Source organism: Xiphophorus hellerii, chromosome 23, assembly GCF_003331165.1.
Source record: "Xiphophorus hellerii strain 12219 chromosome 23, Xiphophorus_hellerii-4.1, whole genome shotgun sequence".
Taxonomy (NCBI): Eukaryota; Metazoa; Chordata; class Actinopteri; order Cyprinodontiformes; family Poeciliidae; genus Xiphophorus; species Xiphophorus hellerii.
Window position 1 is genome coordinate 936,488 of NC_045694.1, and position 20,838 is coordinate 957,325.

Genomic DNA, 20,838 nt, shown 5'->3' on the forward strand with positions numbered 1-20,838 from the left:
CAAATCCTGCTCTTGAAAAACATTCCTGTTTGTAATTTGACTCTTTAGTTCAGGAGTCACAGAAAGAATGTGATTTACATCACAAAATAGTAAATGTGTTTAATCATATCTTCAAGTTTATTGATGCTTTCTTTGAACAAACAGTGGAAAAAATAGTAAAAACTAAAAATCCCGACAATAAGGAGAGTTTTGGGTTTTACTGAAATTTATTATGACAACAATAAATCAAAATTCTTATGATAAGAAGTTTATCTCGATAAATGATAAACGATACAATAAATGCCTGCATTAGGACACAATAAAACAAAATAAATGTTCAGAATGCTGAAACAGCCTGAACTGGTTCTGGTTCTGGTTCTGACCCAACGCAGTGTGAAGCAGAGGAGGAAGAGGAGCGTAAAGAGGAAGATGAGTGAGGAAGAGCAGATCTACTCACAGGTTCTTCACGTTGGTGATTCCTCTGAAGGCTTTCCGTGGAACGGCCTGGATCTGATTCTCACTGAGATCCCTGCAGACGAGACGAGGAGAACATCAGTCACATGATCTCACACACACACAGAAAACACGCACACACGCCTACACACTGAAAACACATACACACACACACACCACTCTGCCTCAGAACAAAGGATGATGTGACATTTATGATCAGTGAAACAATTTGGACCAAAAAGCTTCAAAGACAAAAGGAAATTCAGTCGGAGTGAAGTGTGTGTGTGCGTTTGTTTCTAATACCTTGTGGGGACCATTTTCCTGACACATACTACGTTGTGGGGACCCACTGCTCCTTGTGGGACCGAAGCCTGGGCCCCACAAGGGGAAATGCTGTTTGGGTCAGGGGTCAGATTTAGGACTAAGGTGTGAATTGAGTTTTGGTTGGGCTGTAGAAATGAATGGAAGTCAATGGAAAGTCAGACAAAGATAGAAACGCAAACTGAATTTATCAAATATTTAGTTTGATCATTCAAACAATGCAAGCTGATGTTTTTCTCAGCCACTGGAAACTGTCAGATGTAATAATATAAATATTTGCCTTATTAACACACAAAGTAACACTTCCAAAAACCTGCCGCTAAGGATTCTGGGAAATATTTCCAACTCCTGTTTTTTTCTCCTTTTTTAAGTGCTGACCTAAAAATCTTTGTTTACTCAATGGTTGGAGACACAAAGTTTATCTTTCATAAATTCAAACATTTAAAATCTAAAACTCAAGATTTCTTGGACTTAAAGAAGTTAAATCAACGAAACACTGCTCAAATGTTTTAGAGTGCATTTCTACATATGGGACAGATGAACACAAAATGGCACACAATCGATCATTTATAGAGGAGCGTTTCTCTGCAGGCTGGATGGAGAACATCTGAAACTTCGACTAGACCGTTCTAGTCCATAATACTATTTCAGGATGTCACGTTGGAGATTTTTATGTGTAAAAACAACTGAAAACTAGGAATAATTTCACAGTAACGTGACTCTTTGTCTCAGAGAGTTTGAGGACGGTTCTTTTACAGCCAATCAGCTGCAGAGGAGCAGCAAGCTGACTCGGCTGAGCAGAACCAGAACCTGGGTTTGGGCTTCATGCTGCTAGTTTTGGTTAAATCTGCTGTATTTCTGGAACACTTTGACTTTTACTGCTGAAGGAGCTGCTTAGCTGAACTAAGCAGGTTTTCATTGTTCTGACTCGGTTTATGACCCGGGCTCTGATCCAGTTTCTGACCCGGGTTCTAATCTGGGTTCTGATCCAGTTTCTGACCCGTTCTGCTTGCTGCAGGCTGTAGCGTTGGCGCGGCCCAGATGATGCAGTTATGATGTTTGAATGTGCAGCAGAACCGGGGAATATCTGCCATGTTTGCGCTTTGTTTCCATGTCTTCCTCTTCCTGCTTCCAGCATCAGCCCATCTGCTTCCACTTTAGCAGCTTCAGAACCAGAACAAACCTTTCTGTAATTTTCATCTGTTTGCAGCAGTGAGATATAAACAAGTAGATGAAAAATAAATAGAGGAGGGAGCATTAAAAAGTAATTTATTACAGGCGTTTCAGAGCTAATAATATTTTATTGTTTTGTTTACCATCTATTTGCTCTTTGTTCTGGCAGAAGAAAAAGTCAAATAAAAGCCGTGATGAGACAGTTTGTCTCTAAGAGACTGTCTCGCTGCTCCTCCCTTCATGCTGCTGCTGGGGGTTGAAAACTTTATTCCCTCCTGCAGAGATGGGTCTGATTCGGAGAAATCTGGGCGGTCCAAACAGAAATATGGCCGACGTTTTATTAAAAAACTAAAACAATAAGGAGAAATCAGTAAAAAAAGATCTGCTCACAGATAAATCACTGAAATAATAACATTTTAGACTAATGTTACATATCTGAAGCCATAACAAATAAAATTCAACAATATTTCTTATAGATAAAATTAAAAAGAAAAACTATAAACTATAAGAAAAACATTGAAATATGAGGAAAGAGCTGATAGTTCAAAGTTTGTCTCACCAAATCCTGGTTCCTGGAAAACTTTAACCAAATTTGTGATTAAAACTATAAGGATGACAGAGAAGGCTGCTTATTTTCTACAGCATTAAATCAGCAGTAGATACAGCTGATCTACTGTATCTACCAGTGTGGGCTCAGCTAACCAAATATCTAGTGTCTTAACCTGACACTAGATCAGGTTAAGAACCACTGATCTAGTGTCACTAACCGCTAATTTTCTAAAGTAGATTCTTAGCTCTGCTAACATTAAACACAAAACAAATTACCAGAAGCTATCACCGCTATAAACCACTAGACACAAAAAATGTATTACCCTAATGCAAAAATACAAAAATTGTGTACAAGCTAACACCAAACTGCTAATGACATCAAAAATTTACAGAAACTACTCTAAATACATAAAAAAAATTAGCAGAAACTTGTTCTAAACATTAAGCTAGCTTTAGCTTCTTCCCTGGTGTCAGACGCACTAACAGGAAAGTCCTCAGTTTCTGATTTTGCTACATTTTTATCACTTTATGTTTGCATAAATATGACGACCAAAGAGGAAAACATACAATGTGACACAAAGTTCATACAGGTCCTGACAATGGGGAACATTTCATCACAATAATTGGTTTAAAAGTCTAAAAAATGGCGGCCAGCTTGAAAAATGTCCACCATCTTGAAATTCAAGTAGCTGATAGGAAAAATTAAAAACAGTTGATGTTTTATGTTATCTTGATTCTGAAATTTGCTGCACATGAAAACGAAAGGTAAAACTTATATTTATGTTTAGCATTTTCCTTTTATAGGAAAACAACTCAAAGGATCATAAACACCTGAAAACATCCAATAATCAGAGTCACAGCAGCAGGTTAATGGCTGTTCTCCACTCATCCCAGGGTCAGACCTGCTGACCTTTGAGAAGAGCGGCGGCCGACACCAGCAGGATAACCAAACAAATCCCCGAACAGATCCCAAAATGGACCTCTGAACGGATCCCCGAACAGATCCCAGAATTAATTCCCAAACAGATCCCAGAATGGATCCCTGAACAGATCTCAGAAAGGATCCCCGATCAGATCCCAGAATTAATTCCCAAACAGATCCCAGAATGGATCCCTGAACAGATCTCAGAATGGATCCCCAATCAGATCCCAGAATGGATCCCCGATCAGATCCCAGAATGGATCCCCAAACAGATCCCCAGGCTCCCGGCCAATCAGAGCTGCCGTTACATCCAGGCCTCTGAGACAGAGGCAGCAATTAATCTGATTAATCTGGCTGTTCGAATCAACCATCAATCCTGTGAAATATGGTGAAATTGAAACAATCTGGTTGGAGAAAAGATGGACAACAGAAATTTCAGAGATTATCTGGAGTTTAAGATGTAGAGAGAAAGAGGAGCGGCAACCACAGAGAAGGACGAGGAGGAACAATAAAATGCAGCAGAGGGAGAACAAACCGCTCTGATTGTTTGCTCCATGTTAGTCATGACTCTCTAAGCTCAGAGTAATTTATGGGGTAAATGTCTTCCAGGCCTTCGCTACACAGACCCCCCGAATGCTGGGAAGTTTACCCAGGCAGGGGCCCTCTGTCCGGGCCAAGGCGGCCCCACGCGGCCCCCGAAACTCCGGGATCCGCTGAGAAGGCGAAGGGATCTTCTGTCAGCTGGAGGTCATGCAAGGAGCCACGTGTGTGTGTGTGTGTAAAACACCTTCTTTATATAAGGCTCCATTATTCATCTGAGAAGAATAATAACATTCGCAGGTCGCCCTTTGATGCTGAGGATATTACAGTTAACCCTTTAAGAGCCTCGCTGCTGCCCACATAAGAAAACACAACATTTAACAACAAATCTTTGTTTTTGTGTTCATATAGACGGCAGAGAAAATAAAAATGCAACATCTGAATCAACACAGAAAAGAGATTAATTAGATTGTGTGTGATTCAGGGAATAAGTCTTGAAATATGAAGAAAATGAGATGTAAAATGGTAAAAATTAAAGAAAAACTGACAGAGAAAGAAACACTGTTCTCTATCTGCAGAATGAAAACCAGCTGGTTCTGGTTTCCACACACAAACGCAAAAAAGGAGAATTCACAAATCCTCACACTGGCCAGAGATTTTATCATCAATTGATATAGTTTAATCGCATAGACCAGGAACCATTTCTGCTGCTAGCGCTAGGCTAACATATTTGTTTTGGTTATATTTACCCAGAATGCCCTGCGCGGTAGTCCACTTCCTGCTTTTAGAGCGGTCTCTGGTCACACATGCATTCAAACCGAACCAGTGTTCACTTCAACCAAACCCAGACCGAGGTTTGGAGGACCAGAGATCAGAGGTCGATTAGAGGTCACCAACCGAACCAGACTTTGACTAGGCAGACAGACTGGAGTCGGGTTGACTGAACAGGGCTGGTGGAAGTGAAGCATTCATTTGTTATTCTTAATTTTGATCAGATGAGCCAGTTTCTGTTTTATTTTAGTGGTTGTTTTTATTATTATTATTTCTTGTTCTAGTTTTGGTTAAATTTGTCTGTGTTTCCTCCTCCTCCTCGCTCTGTTATACCTCTCTCTCTCTCTCCCTCAGCCTGCCTGCGGCTTGCTCTCTCTCCCCTCACAGCTGCAACCTGCCAGTAATCAATCTGACCAGAGCGGGTAAAAACGTTCTGCCAGTTTTTACCCGCCTCTCTTCCTCTCTCTCCTCGCCGTTCCTCCCATTATTTAAACCTTATTTATTAGTTTCTGTTCCTCGTGAATCTGCTCTGATCTGAACCATCTCATAATATCTCTGGCTCAGCCAGAGATCCAGCCGACCCACTTCCTGTCTCTAAGCAGACTCAACACTTTAATACTTCTTTCACATGAACAGAAATGTTCAGTATCAGTACAAAGAACCTGTTTTCGTTGCCGGAGTGACAACAGGTTCCCTGTGCTGGGTCTCTGTGACTCAGTCCTTTTGTTTGGATCTTTGTGTTTGAGTCTTTGTGAGTCTTTTTGTTTGAGTCTTTGTGAGTCTTTTTGTTTGAGCCTTTGTGAGTCTTTTTGTTTGGGTCTCTGTATTTGAGTCTTTGTGTTTGGGTCTTTGGGTTTGAGTCTGTGTGTGAGTTAGGGCTGAAACGATTCCTCGAATGATTCGAGTACCTCGATTATTAAAATTCCTTGAGAAAAATGTATCTGCCTCGAGGCTTCGTTAATTTATGTTTTATTATTTAGCGCACCGTGTTCCGGCCGGGATATTATTTGCGTTGCGCGGAGCTCTGACTTCCGCCTCTGAGTTGTTGACGAAAGCTAAGTGTTCGCGGCATAAAGTCCAATTTTCAAGTTCGAAAAGTGGATTTTATTGATTGGTGATAATGCCCGGGTTTTCATTGTTTTTGGGGGACCAATAAGCATCTATAAAATGACTGGCGCCATGCCTGGAGTACGGCAGCCTTTCTCCTCCTGGAGCTGCTGGTTCAGAGCGAACGGCAGGAAGAGCTACAGGTATTAAAACAGGTGAGCTGATAGACTGAACACGGCGGGCGGCTGAGTAGCTGATGGTTACAGTGTAAGTGTAGCTTTACGGACGAACCGCACAATAAATTTCATATTATCCCGGTCTGAACAAACGGCTGGCGGAGCGTCGTGGCGGTTCATGAGTTTCTGAGTGTGACGACGAAGGTGCCGTAAAAATCCCATATTGCTCCCCCAGTTCTTACGTTCGTCCCCTGGTCTATTTCCTCCCCTCCACCCCATCTTACGTTCACTCACTCGCCTGCCCCCAAGCTCTCACTCCAGGCGACATTTCCCGTATTCTCAAACCCAAAGCTTGTCAGGTTATGGGGCAAGGTGAGAATTCATCTATTAAACTGACTGAACATGAATACATAAACTAAAAGCTGGAGCACAGACATCTTTTATAAGCGTATCTGTGAACCTGCCTCTTTATTATTAAATTGAATATAATTTCAGATCTTTGTATAACTTTTCGTCAGGTTAATTTAGAAAGTGATCTATTATTGTTACAGGTTAATTTTCTAAACTACAGAAAAGTAACTGTTAGAGACGCTCAAATATGAAAAACTGGACTGATATTGATATCCCATAGTAACACCGGTGTTATTCTAGATTTATCAATGCTTTATTTTATATTTTTTTATCCAATTACTCAATTAATTAAAAATAATCGATAAGATTACTTGATTACTAAAATATTCGTTTACAACAGCCCTAGTCTGAGTCTTTTTGTTTGAGTCTTTCTGTTTGGGTCTTTGGGTTTGAGTCCTTGTGTTTGGGTCTTTGTGTTTGGGTCTTTGTGTTTGAGTCTTTCTGTTTGGGTCTTTGGGTTTGGGTCTTTGGGTTTGAGTCTTTGTGTTTGGGTCTTTGTGTTTGGGTCTTTGGGTTTGAGTCCTTTTGTTTGGGTCTTTCTGTTTGAGTGTTTGGGTCTTTGTGTTCGGGTCTTTCTGTTTGAGTCTTTGTGTTTGGGTCTTTGTGTTTGGGTCTTTGGGTTTGGGTCTTTGTGTTTGAGTCTTTCTGTTTGGGTCTTTGGGTTTGGGTCTTTGTGTTTGGGTCTTTCTGTTTGGGTCTTTGTGTTTGGGTCTTTGGGTTTGAGTCCTTTTGTTTGGGTCTTTCTGTTTGAGTCTTTGTGTTTGGGTCTTTGTGTTTCGGTCTTTGGGTTTGGGTCTTTGGGTTTGAGTCCTTTTGTTTGGGTCTTTCTGTTTGAGTCTTTGTGTTTGGGTCTTTGACTCATCTCAGGGATCCAGGAAGACTCATGGAGGTTTCAACATTTCCTCGTCAGAACTCGGAGTGTTACATCATCTCTTCCACTTCCTCCATCCATCTACAGCTTCATCACTTTCCCTCCCATTGTCTGGCTCTCGCTCGCCCCCCCTGGGGGATGTAACAGTATTTAATATTGTCCCATAAAGAGAGTAATAAATATTGACTGCTGGCTGGTTCATATTCTTCAGGTTTTAAGACACTCCGCTGGAGGGTGAACCCAAAGTCATGCTGCAGGTGTTCGGACTGCTGAACGCCATTCAGAACCTTTCGCTTTCAACCGTTTGGACCAAAAGCCGGTCTTCAGGTCAGAACTACTACAGCATAAGAAGAACATCAGTTTAATATGAATATAGTATTTCCTGTTATGACGTCATACTCTGAGGCAACACTCACAGGGTTTCAGATGAAACAGGAGCGGGACAGTAACCACGTTCTGAGCCTGAAACTGGTTTTATGCTGGAATGTGAACTGGGGATAAACACTGGAAGCTTTTCCTCTAACCTTCATTTGTTCTGGGAAAACTTTTATCCCATCAGATCTGCATCCTGGCAACGTCACGAATGTATAGCTCCACGCATTTCAAACTGGAAGCTTCCCATCAGAACCACTGCTTGGCTACGGATCCACTCCACTTGAATGATGCCGATGGCTGCCAACAAACTGCAGGGATATATATTACCCAGAGCTGGCACTGAGCTGCAAACAGCATGACTGTGGTATTGAGCTGTCAAGCAACGATTCTCCTTTTCTTTTTATGCAAAACGTTCTGAACTAGAAGTATTTTTCCCCTGGCAAACAGAACAGTGATTCAGGATGGAACGCAAAAATGATCAGCTGCTTTCTGTTTTTAGATTTCTGTGTCATAACATCCCTGTTAATTCATAGCCCACATGTTTTAAACAACAGAAATTATATGTGTTTTTGGTCTTTACAACCTTTTTCTGGTTGTTAAGGAGAATATATATTTGCTCTAAAATCTGCAGTAATTATTGCCAATGCTAGCACAGCTAACCAAAAAGTTAGCTTCACTAACCAATAATTGACTACAAAAAATATTAGCTATGCTAACGATAATCTGCTAAACACTTAAAATAAATGAGCAGAAGCTAACACTAAGCGGCTAAGCACATTAAAAGATTAGCAGAAACTTATGCTAAACATCTAAGTACATAAAAAAAATCTGTGGAAGCTAACACTAAACTGTCAATCACATTAAAAAAATTAGCAGTTGCTAACAATAAACTGCTAACCCTGTTAAAAATGAGCAGAATATACAGTAAACCACTGAGAACATAAAAAATTAGCAGAAGCTAATGCTAATCATTAAGATGACTGTCTTTCATCTCCTTTGTGGTCTCAGTTTCTGATTCTGCTGCATTTTGTCACTTTAAAGAAGGATGACCAATGTTGAAAATGATCCAAGTCATGAAAATGTGAAACATTTTATGGTAATAATTGGTTAAAAAGGCTCTACCACGGCAGCCATCTTGAAAATGGCCATCATCCTGAAATTTAAGTGGCTGATGGGGAAATATGGAAACAATCCAACCTGAGAGGTTAGCATGCTAATGTTTATGCTTGTATCCACACTGGAAAGACTTTTACTAGGGATGCGGCTGCTGAAGCATCCATGCAGCATGTCTCGCTACCAGACCAGACATGCAGCAAAGCGGCCACGTTGGACTGGTGGTCATAATGTTTTGCTCTCTGTTGGAAACACTGTGGCCATTTTGTTCTGATCCTCCTAAGAGCTCTCCGGCTCGCTAACAGAATAACTGTTTTTTTTTTTTAATAAATGGGAAATGTTGCTGCAAAGCCCCCCCCTCCCCCCATTAGAGCAGGGTGACCTTTAGATTTGACCTCCATGTTACGGTGATGCATTAATGGAGGAAACACTGAATGGCCTCAGTTTCTCATCTCTCTCCTTCATGTCTTTGCTGTTCTTCATCGCTCCTTTGCCTCGGTGCCCTTGCTCTGGCGCCCTGCACCCCCCCGCCCCATCACCACAACCCCCTCCCCTGTTCCCAGTGATTTAATTAAGTGGGAGCTGTATGAATAAAAATATTGCCCCCTATATTGATCATGGTGGATGGAGGCTTGACAGCCTGGCTGGCTGCAGTGGGACAGCACTTCTAGGTAAATGTAGCTAAGTGTGTGTGTACGTGTGTGTGTGCGTGTACTTGTTTAGTTAACCTATTTGAGACTGTGTTTGGCAGAAATACACACTTTCTGAGGACCAATGAGAACCAAAACCAGGTTTTAAGATTTAAATTAGGTTTGGTTAACGATACCAACCAAACCTAATTTAAATAGGAATGTTGAATTTTATTGTTTCCATCTGGATATTTATCCACAGCCATGCGGTAGAATTATTCTGTTAACAAAATGAAACCTGATCATTTACATCATCTTTGTGCAATTTACCTGCAGGGGAAAAAATAAAGCGATCTTTCTATCTATCTACTTCATGCAACATGAATAGCTGTTGTCATGGCAACCGACTGACAACAGCTCCAGTTGCCAAGAGCAGAGATTACATTTAAGTGTACATCAACTTAAAAAAAACCCATTTCCTACATAAAGAGAAGAACATTCAATCTGTTACAGTCTCATGTTTTCAGGCCTGATGTTTGCTTTGTCATTATTAATAATCATTAAAAAAATAGACATAACTTGATTAGCTAATTTAAATATCTGCTCTAGTGATGATCAATCAGAGAGTTGGTGTGTGTGTCACCTTACTTTACTGCCAACTGAACCAAAACATACCAAATTTTGCAGCTCACCTACATGTTAAGATGCTCAAAGTAAAGCTAGCATAACTGACCTACTTTTCTCTTGCTCAATATTTTTTAAACTAAAACTTTTTCTTATGAAATGTAAAACCTTTGGATCTTGGTTAGTTGTATTATTGATAATTAGTAGCAAAGCACTGAGTTTTTTTCTCTTTTACATATCCGGCGTACATTTAAGATTTAGCATTATAATGACAATTTAGTTAAAACGAATGCTAGTCAATGTGTCTATCCTAGTAATGGTTAAGGCTAGCAGAAAGTGTTGAAAATGTTTGGGTTAGTCCCTAATATAGTCAGTAAAATGAATGTGAATGGAAGTCCATGTAAAGTCGTAATATGGATAGAAATATCCATATGTGTGTGTGTGCGTGTGTGTTAGATTATTTGTTATGTTCGCAGAGAACAAGTCATTTGGGAGCTGTAGCATCAAACTCAAACTAAGCTTCTAAAAAAGCTCTCCTGGGGCTTCCTCACTCATTTCTCAGAGACATACACAGACACCTCACCAGACACACACACACACACATCTCACCGGACACACACACCTCAGAGGACACACACACACCTCGGCAGACACACACACCTCAGGGGACATGCGCGGCGTTGGGCTCCAGCCCTGAATCAGCATTATAAATGGACAGTGTGTGCGTTTTTGGGAGCGCGTTGTTCGGCCCTCCAGCCTATCGCTCTTCAGGAGCCTGTAAGTATCTATTATGTTTGGTCGATACTGTAATTAAATTGGACAGCTTAATGCAATTCTCTGTGATCCATGGGCCTTTATGGATATAAAAGCTTTTCTGGCCCTCTGCCTGAAACACATCCAGCAAATTCAGATGAGTTACTCTCATCAGGAGGAAGGGAAGGAATAGTTGTAGAGGTTAAGTCGCCCTGCTGGTCATTTGTTATTGTCTAATTCATTTTAAAGCCACAGAGGCCATTTTGGTTTAATGTGTTTTCACATCTGAATCGCCATCCACCGGACTAAGCACTACTGGACTCGCTCTGATACCGGAGCCTCTTAGGGACATTTATGGAGCCAATAAAACCTGGAGGAGTGCAAGATGAAGAAAGGACGTTAAGTTCAACATAAGGAGGAGAGATGAATGGAGGGAGGAATCTGGATTAAACGGAGGTGAAAAATAGATGAAGGGAAGGGTGAATAAATAAAAGGCAGATAAGAGCAGACTGCTGGAAAAGGAAACAGAGATCAACTGACCTGGTCGATGTTCAGTTATAAATATTATAAATGTATTTCTTATTATTTTTCTGATTTCTAAACTGTGGATTTCAAGAATCTGAAAAATAAATATAATTTTTCAGTATTTGAGTCGGTTCAGAGGAAATGGTTCAGTTCTGGCTTCTGATTGGCGGATTTCTCTGATCAATTGATCAATGCAGATGCTTTCAGTTTTACATTTATGTATAAAAATAAAGAGAATAAAGAGTGGAAAAAACAGATTCAGCATAAAATAAAACCTCTACGCTATCAATCATCATTTTCAAAAGCTCCTGATTGTTTCTTTATTCTTATACTTCTTTCTTTCTTTATACTTTAAGTGTCTTTCAGCTGAACTGAAACTGGTTCAGTTTTTGGATTTCTGCTGAAGTCAAAAAATATTAGCTTAAAACTATACCATGGATTTTATTCTGGTCATTTTAATACACAAGTGTCTAGAATAAATGGAGCATTTATTATTTCTAATAATTTCAGAAGACTAATTATAGATTATTAAAATAAAAAACAAATTCTGCCAATTACAGCACTACGATATGGTGACAGTAAAAGTTCGGAGGAACCAGTTGGTTGTTCAACAAAAACCGAATTAATATATTAAAAAGTTTATTCTGTTGAGAATTAATAAGAAATATATACAAAATCACAATATTCTGTGAATTCAAAGTATACTTAGTATATTTTATAAAAATAAACCAAAGTATGAAAAAACTAAAAACTATAATAAAAAACAAACTAAACAATATTTAACTAACAGTAACTACGGTAATAAAAAAGAGCAAACACTCTACAAACTAATTAAAACTGAATTAAACATAAACTCAACTAAATAACAGAACCTATCAGAACCGAGTTCGTTTGGTGATTAACTGGAACTGGAAACATTTAAAGTTCAGAACAGAACCGGGCCGACGGGCAGAACCACCGAGGAACAACGAACAGAAAGCCGGCAGCAAACGGAGAGAAAACAGGTGAAAGAAAAGAAACAATTCAGTCAGAGGAGAGAGAAGCAAAGCATTCTGGGAAGAGACGGAGGAGCTGAATGAAGCGTTTCGTCTTCTTGAGGATGAAATTAGCAGATTGGACTGCAGGAGCGGTGTGTGTATGTGAGAGCAGTGTGTGTGAGCAGGGTGTGTGTGTGTGTGTGAGCAGTATGTGTGAGCGGTGTGTGTGTGTGAGAGCAGTGTGTGTGAGCGGGGTGTGTGAGCGGGGTGTGTGAGCGGGGTGTGTGTGTGAGCAGTATGTGTGAGCGGGGTGTGTGTGTGTGTGTGTGAGAGCAGTGTGTGTGAGCGGGGTGTGTGAGCGGGGTGTGTGTGTGAGCAGTATGCGTGAGCGGGGTGTGTGTGTGTGTGAGCAGTATGCGTGAGCGGGGTGTGTGTGTGTGTGTGTGAGCAGTATGTGTGAGCGGTGTGTGTGTGTGAGAGCAGTGTGTGTGAGCGGGGTGTGTGTGTGTGTGTGAGCAGAGGCGGTACTGAATCCAGAGGTGACCCTACAACCCTCCATGCCCGGTTCTGTTCTGCTGATGATTTCTGATGCGTCTCATGGCTGGTCGGCGTTGTCACGGTTACCATGCGGGCATTTTGGTAAAACCAGAGCAGTTCCTGAGCGGTGCTGATGTTACGGAGTGAGAATATCGTCATCTCAGGCTGCATAAATAAGGCGGCGCCGACATCAGTCATGTGACCACTGTTACTGTTTGTCCCGGCAGTGGAGGAAAATGGCCGCCATCAGAGAGCTGCTGGTTTTTACGACACGCTTTTGTTTTTTTGTTGTTGTTTTTTATTGTTTTGGTGTTTTTTTACAGCATCTCTCCCTCCCCAACATGGAGGCATGATGCCCTTTAACCTCCACACACCGGCTGTGGAAACTGTGTGTAAAATTATTAATGGAAACGGTGAAGTTAAGATGGTTAAAGTTAATGCTGAATGAACATTAATGTGTTTAAAAAGAAGCCTCCATGTTTTATTCCGCTGTTCCTGTGAACAAGACAAGAAGGTTCTGGAGGTTCTGTCTGGTCCGATCCGCTGAAATAAACCGACTGTGATGCAAACAGCCGACTGTTGCTTCAGCAGCAGCTGCTAACTGCTAGCCGCAGGGTCTCTCTGCTGGAGAGTGTGTGTGTGTCTAATCTCTTTAGTGCGGCCGTGATGCAGTTACCAGCAGGAAGTGGCTAACGGGTAGAGCTAACTAAGCATGTGTGTGTGTGTGTGTGTGTGTGTGTGTGTGTGTGTCTGCATGAATGCCTTCATCTGTTTACATATCGCTGTGAGGACCGGCAGTCTGCACTGGTTACTGCATTAAGCTGTTTGCAGCTGTATGATGTTCTACCTGTGTATGTGTGTGTGTGTGTGTGGGTGTGTGTGTGTGTGTGTGTGTGGGGGTGTGTGTGTGTGTGTGTGTGTGTCCATTAGGGTCCAGATTGGATTCAGTGGCTCCTGGTTCTGCTCCAGCAAAGGGAACAGGTGCAGGAAATTGATTTTAGTGTCTTTAACATCTCAATTTCAGGATTAAAAAACAGAAGAAGAACAGAAATCAGCTGGATTAACCCATGAGAATCAGACGTGGTGATAGAGATTATATTTAATAATCTCTATAATATATTCTACATAATATTTGGTTTAAAAAAAGCAGGTCATGGATACTATAAATGAATTATTTCCTTAATTATTTTATTAGCTTTTAATAATTTAAATTCATGATTGTAGAAGTGCTTCATTAATAAATTTAAATGCTTTCCATCTTTTATATTTAAAGTAAAACCTTTTTTATATTTAACCCGAACAGAGACAATAACACCCAAACACGTCTTTGTTTATTTTTTAGAACAGAATCCATTTTTCAGATAAATGTTGATTTTACTTGTTTTTTTAAATACAAAAATTTAAATGATTGTAAAACTTGAGAAATTTTTTTCCTGTTATTTACATCCTGTATCAAAAAATGCATTTCAGGGGGCGTGCCGTGGTGGCGTAGTGGTTAGCGCCATATTTGGAGGCCTTGAGTCCTCGACGCGGCCGTCGCAGGTTCGACTCCCGGACCCAACAACATTTGCCGCATGTCTTCCCCCCTCTCCTTCCCCGTTTCCTGCAGCCCACTGTCATATAAGGGACACTAGAGCCACAAAAGATCCCCTGGAGGGGTAAAAAAAAAAGCATTTCAGAAGCTGTTAATTGTTTTGAGTTGTTTTTATCAGCTTTATGTAAAAAAAAAAAAATCGCATCAAACTAATGACAAAGTTTTCAAATTATTTCTGGTTTTTTATTTATTACAGATAAAAATGAGTTAAGATTCAGAAACATTTGGGTAGATTGTACAGAATCTCTGTAAGTCAATGAAATAAAAAATAATATAACAGATCTTATGCTGAATGTTTAAATAAAGTTAATTTATCTAAAAAAATAAATAAAAAGAGTAGAGATAAGAATTATACGTCATTATTATGAAGACATGTATTTCTGAATAATTCAGATTATGGCTTTTTAACAAAGAATTATAATAAAAAATACTGACTGAATAAAAAAATATTTTTATGGTTATTTTTTTAAATCTTTTGTTATTTGATTATCCTGTATTATTATGTTTTTGTTATAATTTTTCGTCAATATTAATAACAATATGTTATTGTTGTTGTAGGTAAAATTGATAGCATTAATATCATTTATTTAAATCTAACTATTAAATGTTGGCATTGTTATTGAATTCATTTATTTATTATTATTTATCATATTTATAATTATAATTATATTATGTTTAGAAAAATAAATCAACAATCTCATAAAATAACTGACAAAAGCAGATATAAACAAATGTAATAACAGAATGTATTCAATATTAAATTATGTAAAAACTTAATAATGATTCTAAAATTTATTATATACATTTATGATGAAATCTCAAAGAAACTAATAATTAATTAGGAAAATGTTCAATCAAAGGTAACAACAGAAACCACAGCCGGGCTGCCAACACGCCATGGTGTGTGTGTGGATCAGGACTGAAGTGTGTGTGTGTGTGGATCAGGACTGAAGTGTGTGTGTGTGGATCAGGACTGAAGTGTGTGTGTGTGTGGATCAGGACTGAAGTGTGTGTGTGTGTGGATCAGGACTGAAGTGTGTGTGTGTGTGGATCAGGACTGAAGTGTGTGTGTGTGTGGATCAGGACTGAAGTGTGTGTGTGTGTGGATCAGGACTGAAGTGTGTGTTAGGGGGAGCAGCAAAGCAGAAACAAAGGATGATTTAGGGCTAATGAGAGCCAATAAAGACACGGTGGCAGCGTTATGGGATTGAAACTAATCTGCTAATGGAGGGGGGGTTAAAGTGTGTGGTGGGGGGTGAAGGTAGGGGACATCGTAGGAGTCAGGTGGACAAAGAGTAAGAACCAGGATGTGAAGAAAAGGAAAACAGAAACAGACGCCCTGATGAGAGGAAGCAGAGGTCAATTTGACTGTCAGGATGTTTTCCTCCTGATGGTCCGGTCGACCTGGTTCTACTGGAACCAGAACTTCACCATCTGCTCCACCTCCTGCTGCTGTGGTTCTTCCTCTCTGCTCTGAGTCAAACCAACCTGTTCCCCTCCTGGCCTGCGGGGGCGCTGCACCAAGAACCACTGAAAGAAACATGAAAACCTCTGAAGACACTGAGAGCAACTTCCTTCTTCACCAGATGGAAACAAGATGGAGGCGTCAGATTTTAGTGTTGGAGGATTTCTCTTTAGTCTTTGGCTAAAGACCAGGAGCCATTTCTGCTGCTAGCGCTAGGCTAACATGTTAGCTTTGGCTGTATTTACCCAGAATGCCCTGTGCTGTAGTCCACTTCCTGCTTTTAGAGCGGTCTCTGGTCACACATGCATTCAAACCGAACCAGAGTTCACTTCACCAAATGAACCAGACTTTGACTAGGCAGACAGACTGGAGTTGGGTTGACTGAACAGGGCTGGTGGAAGTGAAGCATTCTTCGCTATTCTTAATTTTGATCAGATGAGCCAGTTTCTGTTTTATTTTAGTGGTTATTTTTATTATTATTATTTCTTGTTCTAGTTTTGGTTAGATTTGTCTGTGTTTCCTCCTCCCCCTCGCTCTGTTATACCTCTCTCTCTCCCTCTCTCCCTCAGCCTGCCTGCGGCTCGCTCTCTCTCCCCTCACAGCTGCAACCTGCCAGTAATCAATCTGACTCTGTTCTTCGCCAAACGCTCTGCCAGTTTTTACCCGCCTCTCTTCCTCCTTCCTTGCCGGTTCCTCCCGTTGTTTAAACCTCCTGTAGCGGTTCTGCTATAAAACGTTAACGTCTGATTTTCTACCAGGACCAGAACAGAAGCAGGTTTCCGGTGGTTGTGGGTCTCCAGCAGGAATAAAAATGGTTTTCTTGCAGCTTTCTGCTACATTTGACTCCAAACATCTGAAACGTCTGAAGAGTAAAGCAGCCGATCCGAACAGCGCCGGTTCTGACCACCAGGTTCTGTTTTAACTGAGTCCTGGTTCTGTGGTTACTCCAGTATAAAACAACAAACCCGGTCCGCCCCGGGTCTGAAACCAGAACCTCATGATCTGCCCGGCCTCATGGCAGCTCTGTCATCCTGATGGCGAACAGAACCCTCAAACTACGGTATCCATGGCAAGACACGGGAACAGACCAGAACGGACCGGAACCGGCCCGGTGGATGGAGATCAGAGTTTGGTGGCGTTATCATGATGGATGAACTAACAAACTAACATCATTCCTGTGTTTCTGTCTGAAGCTTCGATTCAATCAATCAATAAATCAATCAATCAATCAATCACATGATAAATTAAAACAAACTCAATATTTTCCATTTGCATGATTTATTGTTTTTCTCTTTCTACCATAAACTTAATGATAAAAGCTTTCAGTGATAATTAAAGAATTATCATTTTTTAAAGGATAATTTTGTCTACAGATAATTCAGAATTAATTTTATTTGTTGGTTCTGTTGTTTTTTCTTTTCTTTGGATATTAAAAATATTTTCCAGCTCCAGTATTAAATATTTATTAGACTTTAAAGTTTGACTGAGAATATTCCTGCATTATTATTATGACATTACTACTAAAAAACTGTCTCCAAACAGCAATATTATCGATTATCACAATACGTTCTGGGATAGTTTATCGTCAGGCCAAGTCATGTTTCCTTATGTAGCTTCAAGCTAACTTTATGATCCCCAGATTCAAACTGGAGAAACTCAAACTTTGATTCATTCATTAATATTAATGGAATTATTATTACAAATAATTAATTAGAATTATATAAGTTAAATATTGATGGAAATTTTCAGTCCCAATGTGTGTGTGGCGCTCAGGAAGGTGTGTGTGTCTGTAGGTGTGTGTTTCTCATTTCCTCCCAGCAGAGATTAGAGGCAGAAAAAGAGCAGCAGGAGACACTCACTCCGTTCATCCCTCCGCCTCTCCGTTCATCCCTCCGCCTCTCGGTTCATCCCTCCGCCTCTCGGTTCATCCCTCCGCCTCTCGGTTCATCCCTCCGCCTCTCCGTTCATCCCTCCGCCTCTCGGTTCATCCCTCCGCCTCTCGGTTCATCCCTCCGCCTCTCCGTTCATCCCTCCTCCATAATCTCTCTCTCCAGACAATAATCTCTCTCTCTCTTGACCTAAAGAGGGCAGCACTGAGACGGTTTAGGCGAAATATTATCGATTATTCAAATTACTCATTGAATTATCAGATTAAAATTGGCATTTAGAGATTTAGATTTAACCTCAAGCTTATTTTGTGCAATATTAGATACACACTAAAAGAGTCAAATACATAAGTCATTCCTTTTTTGAAAAACAAAATGAAGATGTTGTCTAAAATGCGATAGTTGCTCTCCTTTAGTGAATCTGAACCAGGCGAAGCTAAAACTGACCTGATCTGACTGATCTGGTGAGGAGCAGCAGAATCGCTGCAGAAACGGGTTTTTCTGGTACCGGGATGTAAAAGCTCTATGTTTACTCGCGTTGCCGTCGGCGACGCTCACCAATCCACCGAATGGTGTCGAGGCTCGGAGAAACAAACGGACCCGTCTCGACGCTGGAACTGATGATGAGGAGGAGGCAAGAGCGGAGAGATGAAGAGCGGGACGGAAGATTAAAGAAATAATAACAGAAAAGACGGAAATAAATCAGAGCGGCGAAATGTTAATGGGTGCAGAGCAGCAGGATGGGATGGGTTAAGTGGAAATTAGAGCAGGTTATGAGGGCGGCAAAATAAAAAATATCATCTGAGCAGGCTGCTCTGGCTGGTTAGAGGCGGATCTAGAAAGCAGTTCTAGAAACTTTTACATGGAAAATCCTGGATTTCCTCAGTAAAACAGGAAATTCCATTAAAAACTTTTTATTTTATGATTTTCTCTGGGAAGAAAACAGACAAGGTCCAGGTAGAAACAACCTCTGGTCATTGTTTTTCAAATCTTTAAAGTATCTGCACTTCATTTCTACTTTTGTCAGTCTGATGACGTTATTTCTAAATAGTAGTGATGTTACGTGATGTGCCGAGGCTTCGAGGCGTGTGTCGAGTAATGGAGGGGGCGTTTCCGTAAAGCGCGTATCGAGGCTTGCTTTATTTAGGGGAGGAGCCGGAAACGATGACGTCCGAAGCCTCGCTGCCTGGCTGTACCACGTGACTGCTTCGGGAAGTGGCTCAGAGTTTGGCAGCTTTAGAAACCCCACAGGCTCCATTCAACATGTGGGTTGTTGTAGACGAGTTGCGGTCAGTTGAGAGAGTTTTGATAGTTTGGATAGCAGAGTTTGGATAGTGGTTATTTAGTGTGAGACAGTTAGTTTGGTGTTTGGAGAGTTTAAAAAAGAGAGAGAGAGAGAGAGAGAGAGAGAGAGAGAGAGAGAGAGAGAGAGAGAGAGAGAGAGAGAGAGAGAGAGAGAGAGAGAGAGAGAGAGAGAGAGAGAGAGAGAGAGAGAGAGATAGATAGATAGATAGATAGGAGATTTAGGAGCGCGAGGACAGGATGGAGCCGGCGAGAAAGAGGAGGATTTCCCCTATGTGGGAACATTTTGATTTGATAAGCCCTAACAAGGTAAGGTGAACTGAACATTTGCAGATGCATTATGTTTGCTTATGAGGAACTGTATTTTTCACTGTTTCTTATTTTCTGTAAAGGTGAGGTGTTTATTGTGCTCCAAGGAGTTGGGGTACAATAATAACACCTCATCCATGTAGTGTCAAAAAAGAGAAATCGTTTGAAACCAAAAACTGTGGAGAAATTGTTGTTTCTTAATAAAAATGCATAAAATCATCCAAGTTACACAAGCATTAGCCTATTCACTACCCCTCCCTAGTTCCACAAGCACTTTCACTGTCCTCTGCCTGATTAAGCCCAGGCCATTTTTCTAGAGTCACAGAAAAACATTATTACACAACATGCCATATCACATGACACTACTATTTTGGGAATAATTACACACAGAGAATACATTCAAACAATATTTTATTATACACATATGTGTATACATAATTTATGTAGACAAATGATTTCGTCCTACACCTTTTGTGACGTCATTCCCAAGAGCCATAATAGACAAAAATTCAATGCATCACACGTGTTAAGATACAGCTGGCTGTGATTATACACCTGGCCAGTAGGTGGTTTCGTGTGCACATGAAGCTTCAAGAAATGAACCCTTTCTGAACCAGTTGGCTCAAGTGGTTCAATGCCTCATGAGGCTTCATCTCACCATCACTACTAAATATTAAATGAGAGACGATTGAGCAGAGACTCGTTACCCGAGAGTCACATTTCACTAATTTCTTTTTTAATTAATATAATTTAAGCAAACGGGTCAGAAAACTCCCATTTAAAGTCGTCGATTCGAAGGAAACCTGCTTCACTTTCATGGAGCCGTTTAGAGTCCGACTGAGCTCAGACTCTGGTTCCGTCCCAAACTCAGATTTTTGGTGTAACCGTAAAATGTGTCCCCTAGAAACACCGACTGCTGCCAAGTCACTGAATGTTAGAGCACATCTGGGTGACGTCTCCTTGCTTTCTGATTGGCTGAACATCACATTCAACAGGCTGCGTTCTCATTGGTCCTTGGCGGACATGTTGGATGTTTCAGATCCAACTCGTCTAAAGTGTTGGATCCGACGGGTCGCTCTGAACGCGGCAGGAAAACCTGCAAGATCATCGTTCAGCCTCCTGATGGTCGTTAAGGTTGTCGGAAGGGGAAACCGGGTAAAAATCAGAAACTCTGCGTAACGGGGACGACGCTTTAATAACGACACGTAAACAGAGAAGAAGAGCGGAAGCTGTGGAGCGGATCGGACGAGACGGATCTGGAGTCTGGACGCAGATCTGAGGGAGAAATTGATGACAAACATACGGCCCAATCATCTCTGCAAGTCAGTGTTAGGAGGCCTCAGCTGTCCATCACACACACACACACACACACACACACACACACACACACACACACACACACACACACACACACACACACACACACACACACACTCTAAAACACAACCCCATCTGATTATTGTCCACTTTCTGCAGCTCATCCATCATCCTCAGCTGTCAGTCTGATGTCAAGAGCCTTTTGGCATCAGACTGACA

At 40.9% G+C, this 20,838-nt stretch overlaps 1 protein-coding gene across 2 annotated transcripts in view; it reads right to left on the reverse strand.

The window, feature by feature from the left end:
* Positions 1-20,838, reverse strand: part of slit3 (slit homolog 3 (Drosophila)) — a 189,716-nt gene that overhangs the window by 77,949 nt on the left and 90,929 nt on the right. For both annotated transcript variants that reach the window (XR_004337985.1, XM_032554360.1), the window contains exon 5: positions 437-508. Coding sequence is in view for 1 of the 2 variants with exons in the window: in XM_032554360.1 (XP_032410251.1) it covers positions 437-508 (72 nt within the window). In the remaining variant the exon portion in view is untranslated. The remainder of the gene's footprint in view (positions 1-436; positions 509-20,838) is intronic.